Source organism: Arvicanthis niloticus, chromosome 20 (assembly GCF_011762505.2).
Source record: "Arvicanthis niloticus isolate mArvNil1 chromosome 20, mArvNil1.pat.X, whole genome shotgun sequence".
NCBI lineage: Eukaryota > Metazoa > Chordata > Mammalia > Rodentia > Muridae > Arvicanthis > Arvicanthis niloticus.
In genome coordinates this window covers 52,120,636-52,146,154 of record NC_047677.1, presented here as the reverse complement: position 1 = coordinate 52,146,154, position 25,519 = coordinate 52,120,636, and the positions used below count along the sequence as shown (strand labels likewise).

At 38.6% G+C, this 25,519-nt stretch overlaps 1 protein-coding gene and 1 pseudogene across 1 annotated transcript; both read right to left on the bottom strand.

Moving 5' to 3' along the window:
* Positions 1-469: 469 nt before the first annotated feature.
* LOC117724300 (frataxin, mitochondrial pseudogene) lies at positions 470-3,266 on the bottom strand (annotated as a pseudogene).
* On the bottom strand, positions 3,074-23,505 carry LOC117724634 (uncharacterized). Its single transcript, XM_076916469.1, has 4 exons — positions 23,395-23,505; positions 6,016-6,142; positions 5,752-5,812; positions 3,074-4,644 (listed from the first exon to the last, which is right to left on the bottom strand). Exons 1-4 carry the CDS (start codon positions 23,395-23,397, stop codon positions 3,675-3,677), a joined length of 1,161 nt encoding a protein of 386 aa, XP_076772584.1. The 5' UTR covers positions 23,398-23,505; the 3' UTR covers positions 3,074-3,674.
* Positions 23,506-25,519: the final 2,014 nt, after the last annotated feature.

Genomic DNA, 25,519 nt, shown 5'->3' with positions numbered 1-25,519 from the left:
AAATTGCTTTATTAAGTTGCTTTTGATGTTTTATTTTACAACAAAAGATAAGGCACTAATAACACATACATAAAACTTTACACCTAGATGAAAATTTTCATGTAATTGAATTGTGAAAGATAAAAGGGTTACCTTATTCACTAAATTTAAAGGGCTTTTTTTTTTCTATATGAGCTTACAAGTCCAAACAAAATAAGGAAGTACGTCATAGTGCTTGAATATAGACATAATCTTGTAAAAGTGAAAGTGTCAACTGAAGATCTTACCAAATCCTTTATATTTATAGATTCCATTTAATATAAGTTCTTTCAGGTCTTCAAAGCCTAGTGTGATATACACAGTCTTTAACAGACTGATTATACACTAAAGGTTTTATTCCTGTATAAAGTTACCATGAAGTGCAAACCTTTACCACACTGACTACATTCATGATGTTTCTCTGCAGTATGGCTTTTTTCTCATAATTTCAATGTCTACTGCTACATGCAAAGGCTATCCCACAGTGCTTGTCTGTAGGCACACATCTTCAGTACTTGTTTTTATGTATTCATAGATACATGTGTTGTGAAAAGGCTTTATCACATTGACTACATCTGTAGGGTTTCTAACCAGTATGCTTTTTGTTTTCTTTTGATTTTATGTATTTGGAGAACACTAAGAAATGCAAAGTCTTTAACACACTGGTAACAGTCTTAGGGTTTCTCTTCTGTGTGTATTTTTGGGCAGAGGGCAAGGTAACACACTTTTTTCACAGGCTGTCACACTCAGTGTGACTGTCCTCAGAAGCAGGATGGAAAACCAATCAGCTACAGGAGGCTGGGTCTTCACCTGATACTTTTTCATGTCTTTGAATGTGGCAGGCAGTCAAGTGTTTTTTCCAGACTAGGCCAATGAAGACAAGTCCAATTTGGTTCTTAATGCTTCAGTCACCTCCCTGGCCAGCAGCTCATTCAGAGACACACTATCATGGGAATACACCCAGTTCTTCCCAGTGCAGTCATAGTGCTTGGAGCCACTGGAGGAAGAAGATAGCCAGATTTGCTTCTTTGGGCTCTGCTTGTTGGTTATGTAGTTCCCTAGATTCCTGTTCAGCTTAATGGTGACCATGCCACCCTCAAAAGAGACATCATAGTCCTCCAGGGTATAGGGCTTGTCTGCAAGGTCTTCAAAGAACTGTCAGGACATTTAGCATCTCTTCTGTGAGTCTTTGATGAGCTATCTCTTCTAGAATGCTTCTGTTGTCCAACATTCTTGAGTTTCTCACATACACCATGCAGACCCTCTGCTTTTTGTTGTTCAGTATCTGACTCAGGTAATGGAAGTTCAAGTGGACTTTGTGAATGGGGCAGGCTGCATTGGCTGTGACCACAGCCTCGATCAGCTCCCTTCTGCTTAAGCCAGGTGGACCCAGGATAAATCATGGCAAAAAGCCGGCAGCACTCACATGCTGCTTCTGCTGGGTGGTAGCTCTGTGTGTACTGTTTTATGGATTAAGAGATGGCTGTGTTGACAAATTACTGTTCAGAAAAGGACACACAGAATAGTCGACTGATTATATCTGCCTAGACAGAATAATCAGCCCTTAATAACACTGCATCACTAAGGTCTGTCAGATGATTCTGGGCCAGAAGGCTGAAGATTTGATGCTCCAACGTTCTGTAGTATAGGGGCTGTTCAGGTGTTCAGAGGTCTCTATAAATTGGCTAAGTTTTAGAAGCTATGCTTTGTGCTTCCCATAATTTCAGTTAACTCAGCCATTCTAGATTTCTGATGGGGTGAAAACCTATAGTCTCATAGCCAATCCTGGCTATTTACTTTGAGATAAAAGATCTGAGTGGACAGTTTTCAGCTGACATTTATTCTAAGCCAAGAAAAAAGCCAGGTTCAAAACTAAGTGTTTTAGTTAGGAGAGATGACAGAGGTTCTGGTTAGTCAACAAAATGATGGACTGGGTATTAGGACTATCTTGTACCTCACTGGTACAAATAGGAAATTATGCTCTAATTGTATTTTGAGAGAAAAGTGTTATGTTAACAGGAAGGGTGATATGTAGGAGGAGCTAAGGGGGAAGGAGTACCGAGAGGAAGAGATGGAGTAAGGGGAGGAGAACATGAAGGAGAGGAGAAGCAAGGTGATGAGAGAGAGAAAAGAGAGAAAGAGAGGGGGGACATGGAGGCAGATGTCCACGTGTCTCCACCAGTCAAAGACAGTTTATATATCTAGGTTGTGTATTGGGTTACACTTCTGATTGTGCATTACCAAACATATAAAGGCTTTGCCTAACACTTAAAAAAATTGTATAAAAGCAAAAAGGAAAAGGAGGAATGGGATAGGGGTTCTCTAGGGAGGGGAAATGGGGAAAGGGGATGGCATCTGAAATGTAAATAAAATATTAAATAAAAAAAGAGATGACTGTTATAAAAAGGCTTTACCACATTGGTTACATTCATAGAGTTTCTCTCAGTGTGTGTTCTTTTATGTATTAGTAGGTAACTACGTGGTGAAGAAGGTTTATGACATTGATTACATTTGTAGGGTTTTCTCCAATACACATCCTTTTATGTCACTGAAAATGACTATAATATGTGAACGTTAGGAGGAAACAAAAGAAACTTGTCCTAAGTATTGCCTTTTTGTTATCAGCCTCCATTTCATCATAGGTTAAAGCTAAGTTTCTCTCTCCAGGCTCTAGGGGAGATGGAGACTTCCATTTTTTTTATTTTTTCCAGCTTCCATTTTTTTTTGTTCCCCAAAACATGACTCTTCCTAACCACAGCTTATGTTATTCATCTTTTGTTCCTTAAAACATAATGACTGTTCCTAAATACAAAACAACTAATGGATATTAGTTAGACTGTAAAACCTATATTCTGCATCAGTTGACATAGATTAGCTACATAAGGACAGCCCCTATTCCTAAATCCTGATTGATGACAAATGTATATATAACTTGGCACAGTTGTTTTTGATTTTCAAGCTAAAAAGTTTGGTTTTTTTTTTGTTTTTTTTTTTTTAAATTCTGGCTCAGGTATAGGAGTGTTTGTGACAGTTCAGCTCCTGAGTTTGATCTATGCCCTGAACAGTTAGTAGTACCTTGACTGAAATAAGTTCTTGTCATTTACATTGATCTGGTGCTTGAGTAGTGTTGAATCTCAGTGGACCATATCACAAAAGCACATTGGTTAGTCACAGAATTTCTCTCCAGTTTGAATTCTTTCATGATGATGACTATATAATTGTGCAAAAGCTTACCATATTAAATACATTCACACGGTTTCTCTCTAGTATGAATTCGTTCATGCCTCCAAAGATGATAATGACATGCAAAGATTTTACCACACTAGTTACACTCATAGGGTTTCTCTCTGGTATGTATTCTTTTATGTTCTAGATGACTCTGACTTAGAACAGCTTTACCACTTTGATAACATTCATAGGGTTTCTTTCTAGTATGTGTTCTTTTATATAGGAGGAGGTAATTCTGTTATACAAAGGCTTTATTGCATTGATTACATTCATACAGTTTGTCTCCTTTGTGTGTTTTCTTTTATGTATTTAGAGACCACAGTAACTTGCAAAGGTTTTACCACATTGGTTGCATTCATAGGGTTTCTCTCTAGTATGTGTTCTTTTATGTATTTGAGACTATTATGATGTGCAAAGGCTTTACTACATTAATTACATTTAGAGGGTTTCTCTCCAGTGTGTGTTCTTTTATGTATTCGGAGACCACTGTAATATGGAAAGGCTTTACCACACTGGTTACAATAATAGGGTTTCTCTCCCGTATGAATTCTTTTATGCCTTTGAAAATGACTGCTACATGCAAAGGCTTTACTACATTGCTTACATTCATAGGGTTTCTCTCCAGTGTGTGTTCTTTTATGTATTTGGAGACCACTGAGATATGTAAAAGCTTTACCACATTGGTTACATTCATAGGGTTTCTCTCCAGTGTGTGTTCTTTTATGTGTTTGGAGAGCACTGTGATATGCAAAGGCTTTACCACACTGGTTACATTCATAGGGTTTCTCTCCAGTGTGTGTTCTTTTATGTGTTTGGAGAACACTGTGATATGCAAAGGCTTTACCACACTGGTTACATTCATAGGGTTTCTCTCCAGTGTGTACTCTTTGATGTATTTGGAGACTCTTGGAACATGCAAAGGCTTTACCACATTGCTTACATTCATAGGGTTTCTCTCCAGTATGTGTTCTTTTATGTTCCAGAAGACGACTCTGACTTACAAAGTCTTTACCACATTGATTACATCCATATGGTTTTTCTCCACTATGAGTTCTTTTATGTATTCGGAGACTATTATGTCGTGTAAAGGCTTTACCACATTGGCTACATTCATAAGGTTTCTCACCAGTATGTATTCTTTCATGCCTTTGAAGAGAACTATGACATGCAAAGGCTTTACCACATTGGTTACATTCATAGGGTCTCTCTCCACTGTGTGTCCTTTTATGTATTTGGAGAGCACTGGGATATGGAAAGCCTTTATTACAATGGTTACATTCATAGAGTTTCTCTCCATTATGGCTTCTTTTATGTATTTGGAGACTATGATGACATGAAAAGGCTTTACCACATTGATTACATGCATAGGGTTTCTCTCCACTATGACTTCTTTCATGCCTGCAAAGACAATTGGCACATGAAAAAGGTTTATCGCATTCATTACACTGATGGGTCTTTCTATCTCTATGAATTAATTTTATAATTTGTTTTAATGGTAAAGAGAAATCACTTTGTTTACATTCACGCTATTCTCATATGTTATGGGTTGTTTTGCATTTATTACGTTGCTCACATTTATTGCATCCTTTATCTAGATGAAAATATTCACCCACTAAAGAGAATTATAAAACGTCAGAGCTTTACCACCCTGAGTACATTCATAAATTTTTCTTCAGTGTGGAATACAATACATTTGTATACTGCATTTACAATGTGAATCAGGACAAACAGAAGAATGTATGCATTCCTGGTATTGTAGGGATTTTCTGCAGTGCAAGTTTGTGGAGGAACCTTATAAAATTGGAAAACCAAATAAATGTAAACTTGTATGACATTAAGGACTTTACTCAATGTAGGGACTACTACATATCTTCCAATTGTACTAAGAGAGAAAAGAGTACATTGCTTCTTTCAATATCCCTATGCTCACAAGGCTTATATTAATTGTTACATATGATATACCTATTCTATTAAAAGAATTAACAAATGAAAGGGTACCACATTGCATTTTACAAAGGTTGACATTGTCTTCCTCACAGATATGAGGTATAGGGATTAAGATTTCTCCAAAACAACATTCTTGCCTCTCATTAACTATCCTCTTTTTACTTAAAGTTAGCAGCGTTACTACAAGTATATGAACATCACCAGCTTTACCATGGACTATTTTCGTATTAGAAGGTTTTTCACTTATACTTATCAACTATCCAATGTGTATACATTTTGCAGTATCGAAGTGGTATGAGATTAAACAGATTACCATTTCTACAGCATGAATTAATGATACAAATGCTGGTATCAATTAAGGCATTGATTGTATCCTTCTCTTCTTTCTTGAAGCAATGCATTACAAACATAAATCAGATACCTGAGATTGAGGTACATGGTTTTATTGATACACTTAAAGCAGTGCTTTTTTTACACTGTCATTTTTCTTTAATACTTCAAGGGAACATTAAAATTTCTTCAGAGGCATATTCAAACCAACTTGCACATGAAAATTACCTCTCAAGTCTTCTAAAACTTTGAAAATGTTTTTCAATATTGTCATCTTCCCAATTGTAGCCTAAAATATAATAACAGAAAATTTATAACAGATTATTGGAAGTTAGGCAAAATTTAAGTTAGTATCTCCAATGAATCTTAGAAACTACCTGATTCATTTACCTTATTCTTCCTTATTCTCAATTAAAATCACAGAACAGCATCCATAACAAAGAAATAATTGTCCCTTTATTTTGAAAAGTAAAAGGAAATTCAGTGTCTTACCTATAGCAGTGAGATTCCTGTAGGTCTCCAGCATCACATCTCTGTAGAGATTCTTCTGTGAAGGATCCAGTAAAGTCCATTCTTCAAGAGTGAAGTTCACATGCACATCATCGTAAGTTACTGCATTCTAAAATATCCCATAGAGGTGTACAATACAAATCATGATGCCAATATCACTTTCAATGTTTGCCTCACTGTCAATATATCTGTATAATTCTGATCCTTTCCCACTGATTTTTCAACACAAAAGTACTAATGTAATCACAAAACTATTTCAGAAGGAAATTGAATAATAAGGTTCATTTCTGTGCCATTTGAATAGCATATAGCCTTGAAAGAGAAATGCCAATAAACAGAGACAGACAGACCGATATAGATAAACAGACAGACAGATATACACGCACAGAGAGAGAGAGAGAGAGAGAGAGAGAGAGAGAGAGAGAGAAGTAAACAGTACTGAACATACATCAGAGAAATGGTATGAACAATTACTAACTAGGAAAAAATGATGGACATATTGGGTGTATTGGCTCATGCCTTTGATCCCAGAATTCCAGAGGCAGAGGCAGGTGTTATCTCATTGAACTGGATACCAGCCTGGTTGATGCAATGAATTCCAGGACAGCCAGAGGAATATAGTAAGACCCTAATTCCTCTGCCAAATCAGTCAAATGAATTAAAAAGATAGAAAAAAGTTAGAGGTTTTTACTGATGTTCCTACAAAGAATTATACATTTGTTCCAGTTTGGTATTCATCTTCCAGAAACTTCAAGTGGCCCATTTTAAACTTGTCACTAATAACATCTTAATAAAAGGAAATGCATGTTTTAATAGCTATAAGTGCACAGATGAAAATATCACCAATGTACTGTTGATCCTAAATAAGCATCTTAGAGTAGCAGAGATGGCTCAGCAGAGAGGAGGTCTTATTGGTTTGCTAATAATTGAGCTCAACTGCCAATACTTACACATGTGCTCACAACTATCTATTATCCCAACTTCAGGGGTTCTGTGGCCATCTTCTGTGACTATTTTGAGGGCCAATCAGGCACGCATGAAGTGCATATTCATGAATACAGGCAATATACTCTTACTCATTAAAATATTTCTTAACAAACAATGGATTGGAGGAATGGAACACAATACAGTCCAGTAACTCAGAAGGCCTAGGCAGTATTAAGGACATGATTATATGGCAGCCTACAAACAGAATATGCTTTCTGTCAAATTTCAAAATCCACAATGTAGGTGAAGGTCAGCACAGCAACACAACCTTGACAAGTTCAAAATCATACAATACAGGGCTCTTGAACCAGTAATATAAAGAAGAAAAAAAAAAGCTAGGCATGTTGGCCAACAGGCTAAGGACAAGCCTAGGTTTGGAGAGTGATTCTGGGGAAAGGGTGTTTGGGAGCAGCAGAAGAAAGAAAAGAAAAGAAAAGAAAAGGAAAGGAAAGGAAAGGAAAGGAAAGGAAAGGAAAGGAAAGGAAAGGAAAGGAAAATAAATGAAGCCAAAACATGGATGCAAACTGACAGCCCATGTTCGGCTGGAGACAGCTTTCTGAAGATTACCAGACAGCTCAGCTTTTGCAAACTAACACCTTGTTTTTTATTTGTATCTCAATTCAATTGTCCACCCCAGCTTCCTCTTTGATTATTCAATGAATCAGCATCCCTTAACCATAGCCCCCTGATTCTTACAAAAAGACAGCAAGTACATTCTTTTTTCTTTTCTTTTTCTTAGCACTGCAAATGAATTCAGAGATCTGCCAATCTTTGTAAGTACAGAAAATAAGTTTAGTTGGATATGATCCCTCCCTGAAATTACCACTCCCTACATCTCTTTATCTTTTTTCTTACTTTCTGACAAGCTGGTTCATAGTGAAGCTGCCTTTGCTCTTCTACATCTGTGAAGTTCTTATAAAATTCATATTGCATCCTTTTATTTTACATAGTTATATTTTTGAACTCATGTTTTCAGAGCTCTTTCCCCTAGCCTTAAGGGCTGTCCTGAAAGTCACAATAATTAACATTTTTGGTGAGGAACATAGACACACTCTCAACTCCTGGACACACACACACACACACACACACACACACACTACAAACACACCTTAGGAATAGCAACTGTCAAACTCTTGGAGTCCCAAGTTCTGCTGGCTCTGCTACAGGGATGGAAACCATGTCACACTGTTCCATGAAGGCCATGCAGGACTTGGCACTCATATCTAATCCCAGCATTCTGGAAACAGAGTCAGGAGAGATCTCTAAGCTAGCCTTTTCATCTGTAAAACCTACTTAGAGATCAAGCATGGCTACTCAGAAAAACTTTATCTTCAAAAACAACAAAACTAAAAATGTAAAAACATCAAGATAACAAAATAACTTAGTACTGCATAGCAATTGCTTCTACTGTATCTTATGTGATTTAGCAATAGAGTCTGTCATGTCATGAAGATATGACAGCATGAGAAGGAAGCTGACTGATCAGTCAATAACAACACAGTAGACACACACACACAAACAGGAAATGGGTTGAATATACAAATACCTAAATTTCACTCCCAATAAAAAAACGTAAACAGGCTCCTAGAAATTTTCCATGAGGTCCCTAAACAAAGACACAAAAGAGAGACAAGAGTTCAAAGACATCATCCTACATAGGAGCTTCTTGATTCCATCTACTACATTCTGCCTCTGGCCACTACAGGGTCATGGTCATCCAAGATGAAAATGCATTCAGTTTAACTTCAATGAGCCTAATAGTCTGGAACAGCCTGAATGCTGTTCAAATATCCAAAGTCTCTTCTGGCACTCACAGTAATCTCTTCACTGCCACATCTTGTAAAATCAGAAAACAAGTTATATCTTTCCAGCATACAATGGCATAAAATATCCTTTCCCATTCATTTCAATAGAGAGGAATATGTTCATAGTGAGGGAAGATTGGATGGAGGAAAGAAACCCAGGAGCCCAAACACCAAATCCTGTAGCTCTGTCTCAGACACATGGGGCTTCAGTTTCAAAGGTTTTAGATGGCCCTATTCCTGCAACCTCTCATACTTCTATCAGTTTGAGTAAATCCATTTCCTATATCCAACTCTCTATGGCAGATTCCTCATAGCTTAGGCATCTCTACATATTGTGTTTCCAAAATGCAACTCAGGCTTCATATTCAGACCTTCATGCAAGGAACTCAGTTTTTAAACAAACCAACAAAAACTGGGGTTCTGACTCTGACAAACACAGATAGCTGGAACAATGCTGAACAAAAACCACAGAGAAACAATACAGGACTCTGAATTTTGCATCTTTCTTGTTTCCAGAACCAGTACAACATGGATGATCTTGGAAAATTCAGCTTCCAAATTGGGTTGGAATATACCATGCTAAGACCCCAGTTGTAGTAGGTTTTATATGAAGTTCCTATCTGGGACTAGGATTTACTTTGCTTACTTATTCTACTAATTTAAAGCTTAGCAGGAGGGAGTGTACTCTTAGGATACTTTTTATACAATTTCAAACTGCCAACTGAAACTACCTAGTGCTGTTTTTCTCAACAAATCACAGATATTGTATTTGTTTCTGCCCTTGTTGCTTTTTTTTCACTGTAATCCTGAATGAGTCACTAATAATAACCATTAAACAGATTTAATATTGCTTTTAAGAAATCAGTCCATTATTTTTTAATTCTGTCTTACTCAATTTCTCAGGGTATGAGCATAGTAAGAAAACATTTTGTCCCAAAATATCTAGAAATTTTTCATGGAGTCTATTTCACTTACTTAGGGATATTGCTATCCTCAGTGAAAGAGATTTCCCACATCAATCATCAATCAACACAATCTCTCAGACATAACAACCAGCCATTTTGATGGGTCACTCCCTCAACTAAGGCTCCCTCAGATGACTGTAATCTCTGAAATATTGAGAATTGAAGCTAACTAGCACAGAGACAATAATATAGTAAATGTTTTAAAAACCCAGAACCAATGTGTTAACCACATCAATCACTTAAAGTAGCAAAAAGGCAAACATTGATGATTGCTACAACTGGAAAACACAGATTTGCTGAAAAATGAGGACAGGAAATTCTTTAGGATCAAAAAAAGAGAAAACTTAAGATATTTCTCCACAGAAAAATCCCCAAACAAACAAAATCTCAAGGAACTCATAACATCATATAGTAAATTTTCAGAAGATAAAAATAGGTGAAGGTCTACCATTTTTCAGAGAAATAGCAATATAATAAGAATATAATTAATAAAATCACACAACATATATGGTTCAAGATACAAAGACAGATTTATAAATAGAACACACTTGTTAAAACAAGACTTGCAGTATTATAATGAAAACCAAAATCAAAGAAATCACTGGCCAGCACTCACGCCATGCATTCTGGTTTACTCCTTTGCTAGTAATAAAAAATGGATTGTGGGTAGAGGGCTATTGCAGTTGGGGCGATTTGCATAAAGCATACAAATGATTAAACATCAGAGTCAATGATTTGGACTAGTAAAATTATTTCATTCTCTTACGATAAAGAACAGGATGTTGTCTACTAGGGACACTTAGAAACAATTTTATTTCAAATGACTAATGATTAGATATAAGTCTGTGCAAACAGAGGCAGAGGCAGAGGCAGAGGCAGGAGGCAGGAGGCAGGAGGCAGGAGGCAGGAGGCAGGAGGCAGGAGGCAGGAGGCAGGAGGCAGGAGGCAGGAGGCAGGAGGCAGGAGGCAGGAGGCAGGAGGCAGGAGGCAGGAGGCAGGAGGCAGGAGGCAGGAGGCAGGAGGCAGGAGGCAGGAGGCAGGAGGCAGGAGGCAGGAGGCAGGAGGCAGGAGGCAGGAGGCAGGAGGCAGGAGGCAGGAGGCAGGAGGCAGGAGGCAGGAGGCAGGAGGCAGGAGGCAGAGGCAGAGGGGCAGAGGCAGAGGGGCAGAGGCAGAGGGGCAGAGGCAGAGGGGCAGAGGCAGAGGCGCAGGGGGGCAGAGGCGAAGGGGAGCAGAGGCGCAGGGGGGCAGAGGCGCAGGGGGGCAGAGGGGCAGAGGGGCAGAGGGGCAGAAGCAGGTGGATTTCTGAGTTTGAGGCCAGCCTGGTCTACAGAGTGAGTTCCAGGACAGCCAGGGCTACACAGAGAAACCCTGTCTCGAAAAACAAACAAACAAACAAAAATCCAAAAAAACCCCTGTGTATTTGTATTGTACACCTAAACAGCTTTACAACTCATAAGCACTTTTGAAAACAAATCTTTCTAAGCATGTTTGTCTGTGTGAGAGAGACTTTTTCCATGTGAGCACACATGAAACACCAGAAAATAGGGCATCAAATCCCCTCGATCTGGAGTAGCAGGTGGTTATGTGCCTCCCAACTTGGGTTGGGTATTAGTATATGAGCTCAGGTCAAACCCAAAAAGAATATTTGCTCAGTGACCTGCCCAGTCCAGATAGTACTTTTTATCCAATAAACAAAAAGTCTTTCAAAGATTAATAAAAACAAAAAGTTAAATAAATATAGAAGTAAATAAATGAACACTGGGAACCTAATGCCTCAGTATTAAGATGTTGGGTATGGTATTAGGTAGGATGCCTCCAGACCTTCCACATTCTCTGTTACTTGAGACCCAATACTCAAGGTTTGCTCTAGTGATCAGCTTCCTCTCCTCCTTCCATACCCCCTCTAGATACTACAGACCATCCCCATCTGTTCTTCTCTTCCAGACTCATCTGTGTCTGAGTCCTCAACTACAGACAGACAGCCCTTTCTCAACCAATAGGCCATGCCTGCTAGGAGACTCAGTACACTGTCAAAAAACCTACCACACTACCTGATATCCCAGACCCAATTCTCACAGTTGCCCTTAACCCTAGAACAGAATACCAAAGGAAGCTTCCTCTGCTCCTTTTCATGCCACTTGCAGATATCACAAACCATCCACACCTGCCCTTCTCTTACTTCCTCATCTGTGTCTGAATCAAGTGTTATGGGCAGACAGGCTTGCTAAGCATATGTCCCACTTGCCAGAAAACCAACAAGTCTGTCCAAAGACCTACCCCACTATCTGTTACCCCAGATTCAATTTTAACAGTGGTTACTAGCACTGGACTAGAACACCAGAGGCAGCCTCACATTTCCCTTCTCTTTTGCATTGCTATGATCATATTTCCATGGTCTCCCCTTACTCCAGGTTACAACACCCACAAACATTTGTCCTTGAACACACCTGGTAAGCAGATGGGTAAAAAAGGCAACACTAAGCCAACAGACTCTCTGAAAATCCAGAGACTGAAAAGAAACTCAGGAAGAAAACTCCCACCATAACAAGACAAACCCCAGAAATCAGCACCTAGACTTATATTCACCTCAAACACAGATCCTACACACCAGCATAGGAACATAATCACTAACAGCCAGGGAAATATACCACCAACAGAGCCAAGCTATTCTAATGCAGGAAGCCCTGAATATTCCAACAGAGCTGAAAACAAAAAGACCTTAAAACCAATATATGAAGATGATAGAGGTCCCGAAGGAGGAAATGTGTAAATCCTGTAATGAAATCAAGGAAAATGAAATCAAACAATGAGAGAAAAAAAAAAAAAACAAAACAAGAAAAAGTAAATAATTCAAAGAAAAACATGAAATTGTTTAAGGTCTAAGAGTGGAAATAGAAGCAATAAAGAAAGTAGAAACTGAGAGAATCCTGGAAATGAAAATTTTAGAACTGCAACAAAGAACTACAGAAACACGGTTCAACCACAAAATAGAAATGAAAGAATCTCAGTAATTGAAGACACAACAGAAGAAATGGATACATCAGTCAACAGAAATGTTAGATCTTAAAACTTACAGGCACAAAACATCCAGGAATGCTGGGACAAAAACTACAAATAATAGGAATAGAGAAAAGAGAAGAGTATCAGCTCAAAGGTGCATAAAAGACTTTCAATAAGTTCATAAAAGGAAATTTTCCTCACCTAAAGAAAGAATAAGATGCCTATAAAGGTACAAGAAGCATACAAAATACTAAATGGATTGGTCCAGAAAAGAAAGTCCCATTGCCATGTAATAATCAAAATACTAAACACTCAGAACAAAGAAATAATATAAAACTGAAACAGGAAAACAAAATAAACCAAATAACATATTTGCAGACCTATTTGAATTATACCTGTCTTTTCAATACTCTAAAAGCCAGAAAAGCTTGGACACATGTGCTGCACACTCTAAGAAACTACAGATGCTAGCTGAGATTACTATAGGCAAAATATTTCAATCACTATGAGTGAAAAAAATAAGATATTCCATGATAATGTTAAATTAAATACTATCTGTTTACAAATACAGCCCTACCCAAGGTGCTAGAAGAAAAACTTCCAACCCAAGGTGGTTAACTACAAACATGAACCACATGAAATAAGTAATTTCACATTACCAGCAAAACCAAAAGAAAGAAAGCATGCACGCACGCACACACACCCCACTCACACATATAACAACACCACCACAACTACCACCACCACCACCAACACCACATCCAACAGCAACAAAATATCAAGAATTAAAAATCACTGTTCATTGATACCTCTCAATATCAATGACCTTAATTCACCAATAAACAGACACAGGTGAACGGAATGGATGCTAAAATGGAATCCATCCTTCTATTACATGTAAGAAATACAGTTCAACATCAAGAATACTTACCTCAAGGTACAGGGTTGGAAAAAGTTATTCCAAGCAAACGGACCTAAGAATTAAGCTTGTATAGCCATTTTAATATCTAGCTAAATAGACAAAAAATAATCAAAAGAGATAGGTAAGGATTCTATATATTTAAAATAAAGGTTTACCAAAATAATATTTCAATTTTTAACATCTATGACCTAAATATAAGAGCTCCCACCCTTGAAAAAAAATATTTCTGCCATACATTTATCCTTACACACTGATTGTTGTAGACTTCAATCTCTCTCACCAATGAACAGGTCCTCCAGACAAAGACTAAACAAAGAAATTTTCCACTTTAAAAAACAAATCCACCCAACTGATATTTCCAGAACAATCCTCCAAAACGCAAAAGAGTATACCCTATTCTCAGCAACATATGGAACTTTCTCCAAAATGAATGGCATAATTGAATACAATGCAAGTCTTGAAAGACACAAGACAATTGAAATAACTCCCTGTGTCCTATCAGAGCACCACAGATGAAACCTACAAAGCACAAACAACAGAAACATCAGAAAGCTGAGAAACTCATGGAAACTATACAACTCTCCACAGAATAAAGAATGGGTGAAGATAGAAATTAAAAACAATTTTAAAGATGAAGACAGAAATAAATGAAAAGAATATTAAAGACTTTCTAGAATTCAATGAAAATGAATATACAACATTTTCAAACTTATGGGACACAAAGAAAGTAGTGATAATAGGGTTATTATGTCAACTGTTAACTGTTGACAACACTAGGTGTATACATTAAAAAAAATTAGAGCAATCTCTTACTAGCAACTTAATAGCACACCTGACATCCCTAGAACTGAGAATTTGTCTACTTCAAGACCCAGCTATACCTCTTGGGCATATACCCAAAATACATTCCATCCTATCACAAAGACACTTGCTCAACTACATTCATAGGTCCTTTAATAATTCTAGGTAGAAACTGAAAACAAGCTAGATTTCTCTCAACTGAAGAACAGATAAAGAAAATGTGGTACATTTATATAATGAACTATTACTCAGCTGTTAAATTACTTTGATTCTGGGATCTGCACACTCCACTCCCTGCGCAACAGCTCAGCCTACCTCTCTGGGGGTTTGCTGCCACCCAGGACAACCAAAGGCCTGCTACCATTAGGGACTATTAGCCCTACCTGCAGTCTCAAGAGGCTTGCTATCACCAGGGCCTACCAGGACAGGCAACAACAGAGACAACCAAATGGCTAAATGCCAGCAGAGGAACACAATCAATAAAAGCCAGGGCACTAAGTATCATCAAAAACCCAGCTATCCTTCTGTAGCAAGCCCTGCATATCCTGACACACCTGCAGAGGCAAGAAAATGACCTTAAATCTCATTATATGAAGATGATAGAAGCCTTCAAAGAGGGCTGGTGAGATGGCTCAGCAGTTAAAAGCACTGACTGCTTTTCCAGAAGTCTTGGGTTCAATTCCCAGCAACCCCGTGGTGGCTCACAACCATCTGTAATGGGATCCAATGCACTCTTCTGGTGTGTCTGAAGACAGCTACATTGTACTCATATACATAAAAATAAATAAATCTTAAAAAGAGAGAGAAAATAAACAAATCCCTTAAAGAAATACAAGAAAAAACAATTAACTTGTAGAAGCCTTTAAAGAGGAAAAGAATACCTTTCCATTTAGTTTGATATTTATTAGCTGTTGGTTTGCTGTATATGCTTTTATTATGTTAGGTATGGGCCTTGAATTCTTGATTTCCTAATATGAAGGGGTGTTGTATTTTGTCAAATGCCTTTTCAGCATCTAATGAGATGATTATGTGACTTTTGCTAGTGGGATTGTAAACTAGTATAACCACTCTGGAAATCAATCTGGAGGTTCCTCAAAAAATTGAAAATAGACGCTCCACTACACCACAGAGGCGCGTTCTCCACTGTGTTCATAGCAGCCTTATCTGTGATAGTCAAAAGTTGGAAACAACCCAGGTCTCCCACAAAGGAGAAATGGATAAAGAAAACATGGTTGATTGATACAACTGAATACTATTCAGCTATCAAGAATGAGGACATCATGAGCTTTGCAGGCAAATGGACAGAACTAGAAAGTATCACCCTGAGTGAAGAGATAGAGAAGAAGGAGAAAATACTCAGATCATAGGTCCAGAAAATATTTTCAACAAAATCATAGTAGAAAATTTCCTTACCTAAACAAAGAGATGGCTATAAATGTACATGAAAGTTACAGAACACCAAAGAGACTGGACCAGAAAAGAACATCTTCCTACCAAATAAAACCAAAACAGTAAATGTACAGAGCAAAGACAGAATATTAAAAGCTGCAAAAGAAAAGAGACAAGAAACATATAAATGCAGACCTATCAGAATTGCACCTGACTTCTCAACAGAGACACAAAAAGCCAGAAGGCTCCAGACAGATGTCTTGCAGACCCTAAGAGACCACAGATGTCAGCTCAGACTATTCTATCCACCAAAACACTCTTCTTTTTATTAATTTACTTATTTATTCATTTACATCTCAATAAGCACCCTTCTCTTCCCAGCACCCCCTCACACAAATCATACCCTCACTCTACCTCCATTCCTCCAGAATGGACCAGCTTTGACAATTATGAGAGAGTAAACCAATATAAGCAACAGATGGTGGTCAGTACTAAGAGGAGCTGAAGGGGGTTGGCCAGATAGCAAGCAATGGGGGCTGCTGGTTATGACAGCCAGTGATTAGAGAAATTACTCAGCAGATTTTTCTCTGAGGGAACAAAGCCTGAAGCAATAGAACTTGGCACTACTTGTTGTGGCTAGGAAAAAAAAAGAAAAAAGAAAAAAAAAAGAAAAAAAAAAAAAAGAAAAGAAAACCACCTCTGAACTTTTTAATGCTTAGGGGCCAGTGAGAAAGAAAAGAGAAAAAATTCTTACACACGCATACATGGAGAAATTGAAGCAAAATGAAGATTCTAATAACATCAAACATAAATACATATATGCAAATATACATATATAGAGACAGGAAGACAAACAGATAGATGGGCAGACATATACACATTTACACATTGAATGGATGGAGCAAAGTTCCAATAAGCAGGCTCGAAGCATTTCACACATGCAAATATGCACACATATGCAAATATACACATATACACATGTACACACATATGTCATGGATGGAACAAAGTTCCAACAAGCAACCTCCAAGCATTTCACATATACACATATGCACTATACACATTTACCCATATATGCATATATACACACATACACATATACATATATACATACATACACAAGTTGGAGGATAGGGCAAGTGCCAACAACCATGCACACACAAGCTTTATACTTATACAAACATACAGATTTGATGGAGTGAACAAAGTTCCAACACATTCACATACAAACTTTACATATATACATATGTACAGTTTTAAAGCAAGGTTCCAACAACTTTATTGTTTCTTGTAGGGGGAGCTAAGGTGGGAGGAGTAAGGAGAGGAAGAGGAGGAGTGAGGAGAAGGAAGAGGAGGGAGCTAGGAGACCGGAGAAGGAGAGAGGGGGACATGGAGATGGACGTTTGCTTGTCTCTAGCAGTCAAAGGGAGTTGATATATCTAGGTTGGGTATTGGGTTACACCTCTGATTGTATGGGCATCTTATTGATCATTACCAAACATATAAAGCCTTTGATTAATGTTTTAGCATTAGCGTCTCATTTTCTTACTGGGCCCACATGGATGGTGGGGTGGTCTGGGCAATACCCAGCCTTGTGGAGACCACCTGGGAGATTGGCAGAGCCATCTCCCACGCTGGCGTCTCGTGGGTGGCAGGGCTTGTGTTTTCTGGCCTGCTGTTACTAGCTGCAGTGCACACGTGGCCTTTGGCCACAGAACATGGCGACTGGGCTAGGCAGAGCCATTGCAGCTTAGATAGTTGGCTTGACTGTGGCCGCTTTTTAAGTATCTCTTCAACAGTTTCTCTCATAGCTTATTTATCCCAGCAAAACCTTTCAAGCAGTATAAATTTACAATGTGATTATGTTCTAGTTTTCTTCTAGTGCATGACGAAAAAAAGAGTATGTTCCCCCAATAAGTTATGAGAAAAAAACATTAGGAAAGTACAAGTAAGAAAACAAATTACTCCCAAGAACCCACATACCTTCATAACCAGGCAACTTGTTATAGATTAACAAAAGAGTGAGCAAGCAAAGTAGATTACTCAGCCAATTTCCCTTAATGGCAGGCAGCAATTTGCATTTATAAAGAAAGGATTAAGTATTGTATTATTTAGCTTTAAAAATAATCTGACAATAATCATTTTAAAAGCACAAAACCTAAACTTGTATATAAAAATAGGTAATATCTATTTTAAATTGTCAGAATGAATATCTATGATCAGCAATTCTTACTAAATCATATCAGGAAGCTGAGGATAAAACTGGGTATAAGAAATCATCATCAGGCTGGTGAGATGGCTCAGCGGTTAAGAACACTGACTGCTCTTCCAGAGGTCTTGAGTTCAAATCCCAGCAACCACATGGTGGCTCACAACTATCTATAATGAGATCTGATGCCCTCTTATGGGGTGTCTGAAGACAGCTACAGTTTTACTTAATAAAACAAAAACAAAAAAACAAAACCTTTAAGCTGGAGTGAAACAGGGAAAAAAAAAAAAGGAAATCCATTATCACCAGTCCAGCCTCAGTGACAGTCCACATCATCAGCCAGTGCTGACATTGTTCTTAATCCTAGACCATAAAAAGTCCTTCCCTCCATTTCTCAAGTTCAAATTGTTCCTGAAGTTTTTTATATCAGAGCCAGTAGTAAAAAAAATCTTAACCTAGCTTAACTAACAATTTGGTTTTTCCAAATACTTTCTAAAGGTAGTGGTTATTGCTGAAAATTCTACATTTCTAACATCTTTCCTAGAGTGATGACTGAATAATTAATCTGCTCTAGCACCGACGCCTAAAGGAGATCAACCTTTACTATTACAAGTGCCAATGATGCTGCATGGTGAGGGGTTGAATTCCCCCATAGAATTTTCATACATTTCTTAGATTAAGAAAAATATGAGGGCAACAAGCAGAGCAAAACTCTATAACTGCATGAAGTGCTCAGTAGACATGGTCCTCCAGGTCACACCTCACCAAGGTACAAGCATCATGGCTGTGCTAAAAAGTGTGCTGCATTCCAGAAATTCCAAAGCAGTTTGTCATTCCTCCTCTAAGCCCCTTAGAAATATTCCATGACAAAACCAAATTTAAATAACATTATTACCTTGGATAGAACTTCAAATACCATATTGAATAAAATAGATAGGGAATAAAGTGGGCAGCCTTGTCTTATCTTGATTTTAGTGAATTTGCTTTTAGTTTTTCTCCATTTAGCTTGAGGCTGGCTACTGGCTTGCTGGAAATTGCTTTCATTATGTTTATGTATGTGCCATATATTCCTGATCTCTTTCACATTTTTAGCATGAAGGGGCACTGAATTTTGTCGAAGGCTTTTTCAGCATCTAATAAAAGGATCATGTGATTTTTTTCTTTTAAGTTTCTTTATATGGTGGATTATATTGATGGATTTTCAGATATTAAACTATCCCTGAATCCCAAAGAAATAATTGCACAGCAAATGCAAAAGAAGAGTTCTCTCTCTCTCTCTCTCTCTCTCACACTCTCTCTCTCTCAAAATAAACAAACAACAAAACAAAAGCCAACCACCAACATTAAAAAAAAAAAAGTGAACTAAAACTCATTGCTTATTAATATCTTTAAACATCAATGGACTCTATTCAATAGTAAAAAGACACAGGCTAACAGAATGGATGTGAAAACAGGATCCACCACTTTGCTGTATGCAAGAAACACACCTCTACAACAAAGATAGTTATGACCTTGAGTAAAGGGCTGGAAAAAATGTTTTCCAAGCAAACAGACCGGGGGGAGGGGGGGGGGAGGGGGGGGAAACAAGCTTAAGTAGCCATTCTAATTTCTAATTAAATAGACTTTCAACCTAAAGTTATCAAAAGAGATGGAGAAGGACATTTCATATACATCAAAGGAAAAATCCACCAAAATGCCATCTCAATTTTGAAAATTTATTCTCTAAAGACAAAGGCAGCCACTTTTGTAAAAGAAACATTACTGAAGCTTAAATGTCAAATTGAACCATACACATTAATAGTGGGAGACATCAACACCTCACTCTCACCAATGCACAGGTCATTAAGACAGAAACTAAACAAAAAAAAAATGTAACTAAGAAGTTACAGGATACCTAAAACAATGCTGTATAATAAAAGAACTTCTGTAGGTATCATCATCCCTGATTTCAAGCTGTACTACAGAACAACAGTAATAAAAACTGTGTGGTATTGGAATAGAAACAGACAAGATTATCGATGAAATTGAATCAAAGACCCTAAAATAAACCCACACAACTATGGAAACTTGACTTTTTCACAAGAAGGCAAAATCATACAGTAGAAAAAAGAAAGCATCTTCAATAAATTGTTTCTGGTCTAACTGTACATCTATCTGCATGTAGAAGAACGCAAATAGATCTATATTTATCACTGTGCACAAAACTCAATTCCAAGTGGATCAAAGACCTCAACATAAATCCAGATACACTAAATCTAACAGAAGAGAAATTGGGAAATAGCTTACAATATTTTGGTGTTTCATTTCAGACCCTGGTACAAGGGAGTGAGGTATATATTTTCCATAACAAAGCAGACCTGGCATCCAGGTTCTCCCAGGATCCCTCAGTCCCTACCTGGCATTGCCTGTCCCCTATCCAGCTCAAGGACTAGGCTGCCCTTCCTCCCAGAGGCTGTTCCCTTTCTAGGCATTTTGGTCTTCCTCCTCTCGCTTCTATTCTTTCTCTTCTCTCTCCCTTTCTATGGGGACTTCCCTGAGCTTGGTCCTTGGAACCAGTAAACTTTCCTAACAGCAGCTTCTCAATAAACTGCCCTTTAATGTAATGTGGTTTAAACTGGCTGATTTCACCAGTGAAGATATCATTTATAAACTGGTACAGGACACAACTTCCTGAACAGAACACCAGTAGATCAGGCACTAAGATCAACAGTTGTTAAATGGGAACTGATGAAATTGAAAATCTTTTGTAAGGCAAAGGACATTGTCAATAGGACATAAGGGCAGTCTACAGACTGGGAAAAGATCTTCAACAACACTACATCTGACAAAGGACTAATATCCAGAATATATAAAGAACTCAAAAAGTTGGACACCAACAACCCAAATAACTCAATTTAAAAAATGGGATATAGACCTAAATAGAGAATTCTCAACACAGGAATCTTGAATGTCCAAGAAGCACATAAATGTTCAACTTCCTAAGTCATTGAAGAAATGCACATCAAAACGACAATTATTCCATCTCACAAACAACAAATTGGCCAAGATAAAAAAGAAACTCAAGAGACAGCACATACTGGTGGGGATATGGAGGAAGGGGAATACTTCTCCATTGCTGCTGGGAGTACAAACCTGTATAATGACTCTGCATATCTATCTGGTGGTTGCTCAGAAAACTGGTAATAGTTCTACCTGAAAACCCACCTATGCACCTCCTGGCCACATAGCTAAAAGATACTTCATAAGGACATGTACTCCACTATGTTCATAGAAGCTTTATTCATAATAGGCAGAAGCTGGAAACCCAGATGCCCATCAACCAAAGAACACATACAAAAAATGTGGTTCATTTACACAATGGAATACTACTCAGCTATTAAAAACAAGAAATTTTGAAGACAACAAGATGGAACTAGAAAATATCGTCCTGAATGAGGTAACTGAGACCCAAAAGAACATGCATAGTATGTACTCACTTAAGAGTGGATATTATCATAAAGTACAGGATTCACAAACTATATTCCACAGACCCAAAGAAGCTAACCAAGAAGAAAGGCCCAAGAAGGAAGCTTGAATTTCATTTAGAAGGGGGAAGAAAATAGTTATAGGAGGCAGATGGACAGAGAAGACTAGGTGGGAGAGGGGATGGGAAGGGGAATGTGGGGATTCAGAATTATTTGGGGGGAGAGACAAGAGGGCCATAGGGCCAAGAGAATGATTGGAAATGAGTGACTGGCAAGTGGGGGTGCCATCACTAGGACTTGGATCTGGGATGGGTGAAGCTACCCAGGAGTCTATGGGGGTGACTTTAGCTGAGACTCCTAGCAATGAGTACATCGACCTGAAATGGCCACTTTTTGTAGCCAGGCAGGACCCACAGTGGAACTATAAGGACATCAACCCACTAACAAAACTTTTGATCCAAAATTTGTCCTGTCTACAAGAAATGCAGGGACAGAGATGGAGCAGAGACTGAGGGAATGGCCAACCAATAAACTGGCCCAAGTTGAGACTGATACCATTGGCAAGCACCAATCCCTGACACTATACATCTTCTGTACTACTTATATGGTAGGAAATAAAAGACATTACAAAATCAGCAGAAAGGATACATTCAGGAAGATTCTAATCAAACAGTGCTGCACAGGGACATTTCAAAAACATTCCTGTCCAAGCCTATAGTGGCCTTGGGACTGATAGCCACAACCACATGTGGTGGGAAGAGTTGTGTTCTCAAAATCTGAAGCAACCCCTCCCAAAGGTGCTGGCCCCAGACCATTACCAGCTCTCCTAAGCATATTCCTGATTTTAGAGAAGGAATTCTGTTTTAATCTCTCTACCTCAGGGCTTTAGGGAAAACCCCCCAAGGCCTAGGCCCCAGACTTTAACTGGCTCTGCCAAGTATGTTTCTGGGTTTCAGAAGGAGCTATGTCACTCTCCATAAATGGGACCTCAGGGAAAGCCTAGCTTGATCAGGCCAACAGTCAACACAGTGGTGCTTCTTTACCATTTCAAATGGTTATCCCCAAGTGTCATCCTGCCCACAAGGCAGAACCATGCTTTTCTCAAGAAGAAAACTGAATCTTTGTGGCACACCAGGCCATAATGTTGATTGTGATCCTGTAATGCCACATTAAGCAGCTTGTTATAGCTCTCTGATAATGGTGATGAGCCTAGTGGATGGTTGTGTATCAGGGTTGTTTTCTTTCTTATGATTAGGAGCCATATTTCTGGACAATCCTGGTGAACACATGTGTATCCTAACACTCTCATCTCTAACAGACCTGGTTAGCGTACTACTTATCCATTGGGTATTTTACAGGCAGTCCTTCCTCAGCTAAATTCTACTCGGTGTGACTTACTATCTCCTAAGCAATAGTAAATCCTTTACATCTTCAATTCTACTCTTTCACACCAGAGTTTAATACTGGATTGCAAGCTAAAACATTAGATGGAACTTCCACAAGATTAACTCCAAGTGGGGCTTACACCTTAATGTGAAATTCTACAACAGAATATGTATAAACAAGGGTTCTCTGAGTTTGGCATCCAGCCAAGTATGCTTCCACTCACAAAATGTTCAGCACAGATGCAGCCCCGACAGTGAAATTATTGAGAGTCTACAGCTGGGTACAGGGAGTGGTTAGGACCAACCACAAGGGACCTCACAGGTGGTAGCTATGGCAGCTGGTTCCCATATACACTCGGGAAAGACCCAACACAAGAGCTCCCGATGCTTATCCCCTTGATCCTTCCCACAGTTAGCAGTGACCCTGTGCTCACCATGTTGCCACTTCAGAACTTTCCTGATTGCGCCTCACAGCACCCAGCAGCCGGTATCAGAGGATAGCACAGCAAACCTCTCAGTAACTAAGTCGAACAAGCCTCTTCGCACCCGGAAGAACCTTCCTTCTCTTTGACTGGCAGGTCTGTCTGGAGGGTCTGATTGGCCAGTGTCTCTTGAGTGACATGAGCATCTCCCATAGGGTTTAAGCTTGCAGGAGGTAAACAGTTGAGTGGTTCTGGCCCGAACTTCCAGTCTACAGCTAGACCTTTTCCGGATCTTCAGGGGATTTGCATTTCAGTAGCACTTTGTCTGACCTCCAATACCTTACAAGTCTGTCTTCCCACCCAGGCCCAGAAAGGACCCACCATCCCAGCTTGCACTGCGCAGCTGCCAGGTCCTCCCTTTCCTGGGCATTGAATCAGGTCTGCATTTCGGAAGTTGTCTGAGCTCCCCTCACAGCACTCAGTAGGCACTTTTTCTTCCTCCTAGAATCAAGGTAGATAGCATGCATAGCCCATTACTCAACTTGCAGTGGAATTATTAATCTGTCCTACAAGTGGAAGGGTGCTCAGAATATTAAGAATTAAAGACATTTTAGGAAACAAGGTTTTTGGGTCCCCCCCCCCCCCCCCGTGGCTTCATGCTGAGTTCAGAAAAACTGCTGGTACTTCTCACCTGGTAAGTATGAGAAAAGCCTGGGAGAAAAGCAGGAAACATGTAACAAACAGTATGGAGCACTGTTGTTAGCTGGCACAACTTCCACAGTGGTAAGGTGAAAAAACAACAGCAGTATTAGTGAAGGTTTTCCAGATGAACAGAACTGATAAAATGAATCTCTGTATATGTAGAAAGTAGAATTATTAGAATGGCTTGCAGGTTGTGGTCCAACTAGTCTAACAGTGGCTTGATACCAAAGGAAAATTGAAGAATCCAGTCGTGGTTCAGTCCACGTATCTGGATTCTTAGTTCATCTTCAGAATATACCAGAATTCCAATGAAGTAGTCTCTATTGCCATTTAAAAAGAAGAACTTGCTACTCAGAGATAGAACAAGATACCATCTTCAATGTCCTTTGTATATATCTAGGCTACCATAAGAAAATTTGGTCTGGATTAAATGTGGATCTCATCACCTAAAAATATCCAGATTAACCAAGGGTTTTCCCACTTCAAAAGTTGTAATTAAGAAAAATTCCCCACAGTACCCAAACTCTTGGTTTTAGTTAATTCCACATGTAATCAGTTTGATTACCAAGAATATTCATCACATCAGACAAGACAAAAGAACTGAGAAAGAATTTTTTCCCAAGAGGCAGGCAAGGAGAACATTGGAATCATTTCTGAAGCAATGATTTCCTTCAAGAAAAGAAGCACTGGGGTTTTACTGAGGCAGTCTGGATACATTCACATAGAGATTAGCTAACTCCTATAAATGCTGAGTCAAATCCTCTGCTTAACATGGTCACAATGTCAAAACAGATATATAAGGGTATTCTGGAATGGTCACCATTAACTAAAAGGTCTTAGCAGAGAATCCAGTAAATAACACAGTGACAGTAGATTGTTCAGGAGATATTGCTCCCTGTTGACTATGATCTAACAGATTGATCAATGCCACAATTCTTACATATACAAAGGACAGAGAACACAAATTCAGAAAATATCAAGGAAAAGTCACCTATAGGAACTGTGCATGTTTTTCTTAGAAGAACAGTTTTGCTGATTACTCTAACCTTACAGTAAAGCTACATTAACCTCTAACCTGGCTGGCTCAGAGGAAGACCACAGCTGCTTCCATGAAGGACATGAAAGACTTCATTTTAATTAGCCCTGACTGCTATCTGTCTCAGGGCTGTGACATCACTCTATGGAATTCTATATTTTAAGCTTTATTTTTATGTATATATGGGTGTTTGACTGTATGTGTCTGTGTACAGTAACAATAGAGGCCAAAAAGGGGAGGAGATGCCTAGGACTGGAGTCCCAGCAAATTGTTAGCTACAGTGTGGTTTTGGGGGATGGAACCTGAGTCCTCAACAGGACCCAACTGCTCTTAAATGCTAAGCTATCTCTCTAGCCACTTTTAAAAAAATTGTTTTTATACATTTTGATTAAAATATAT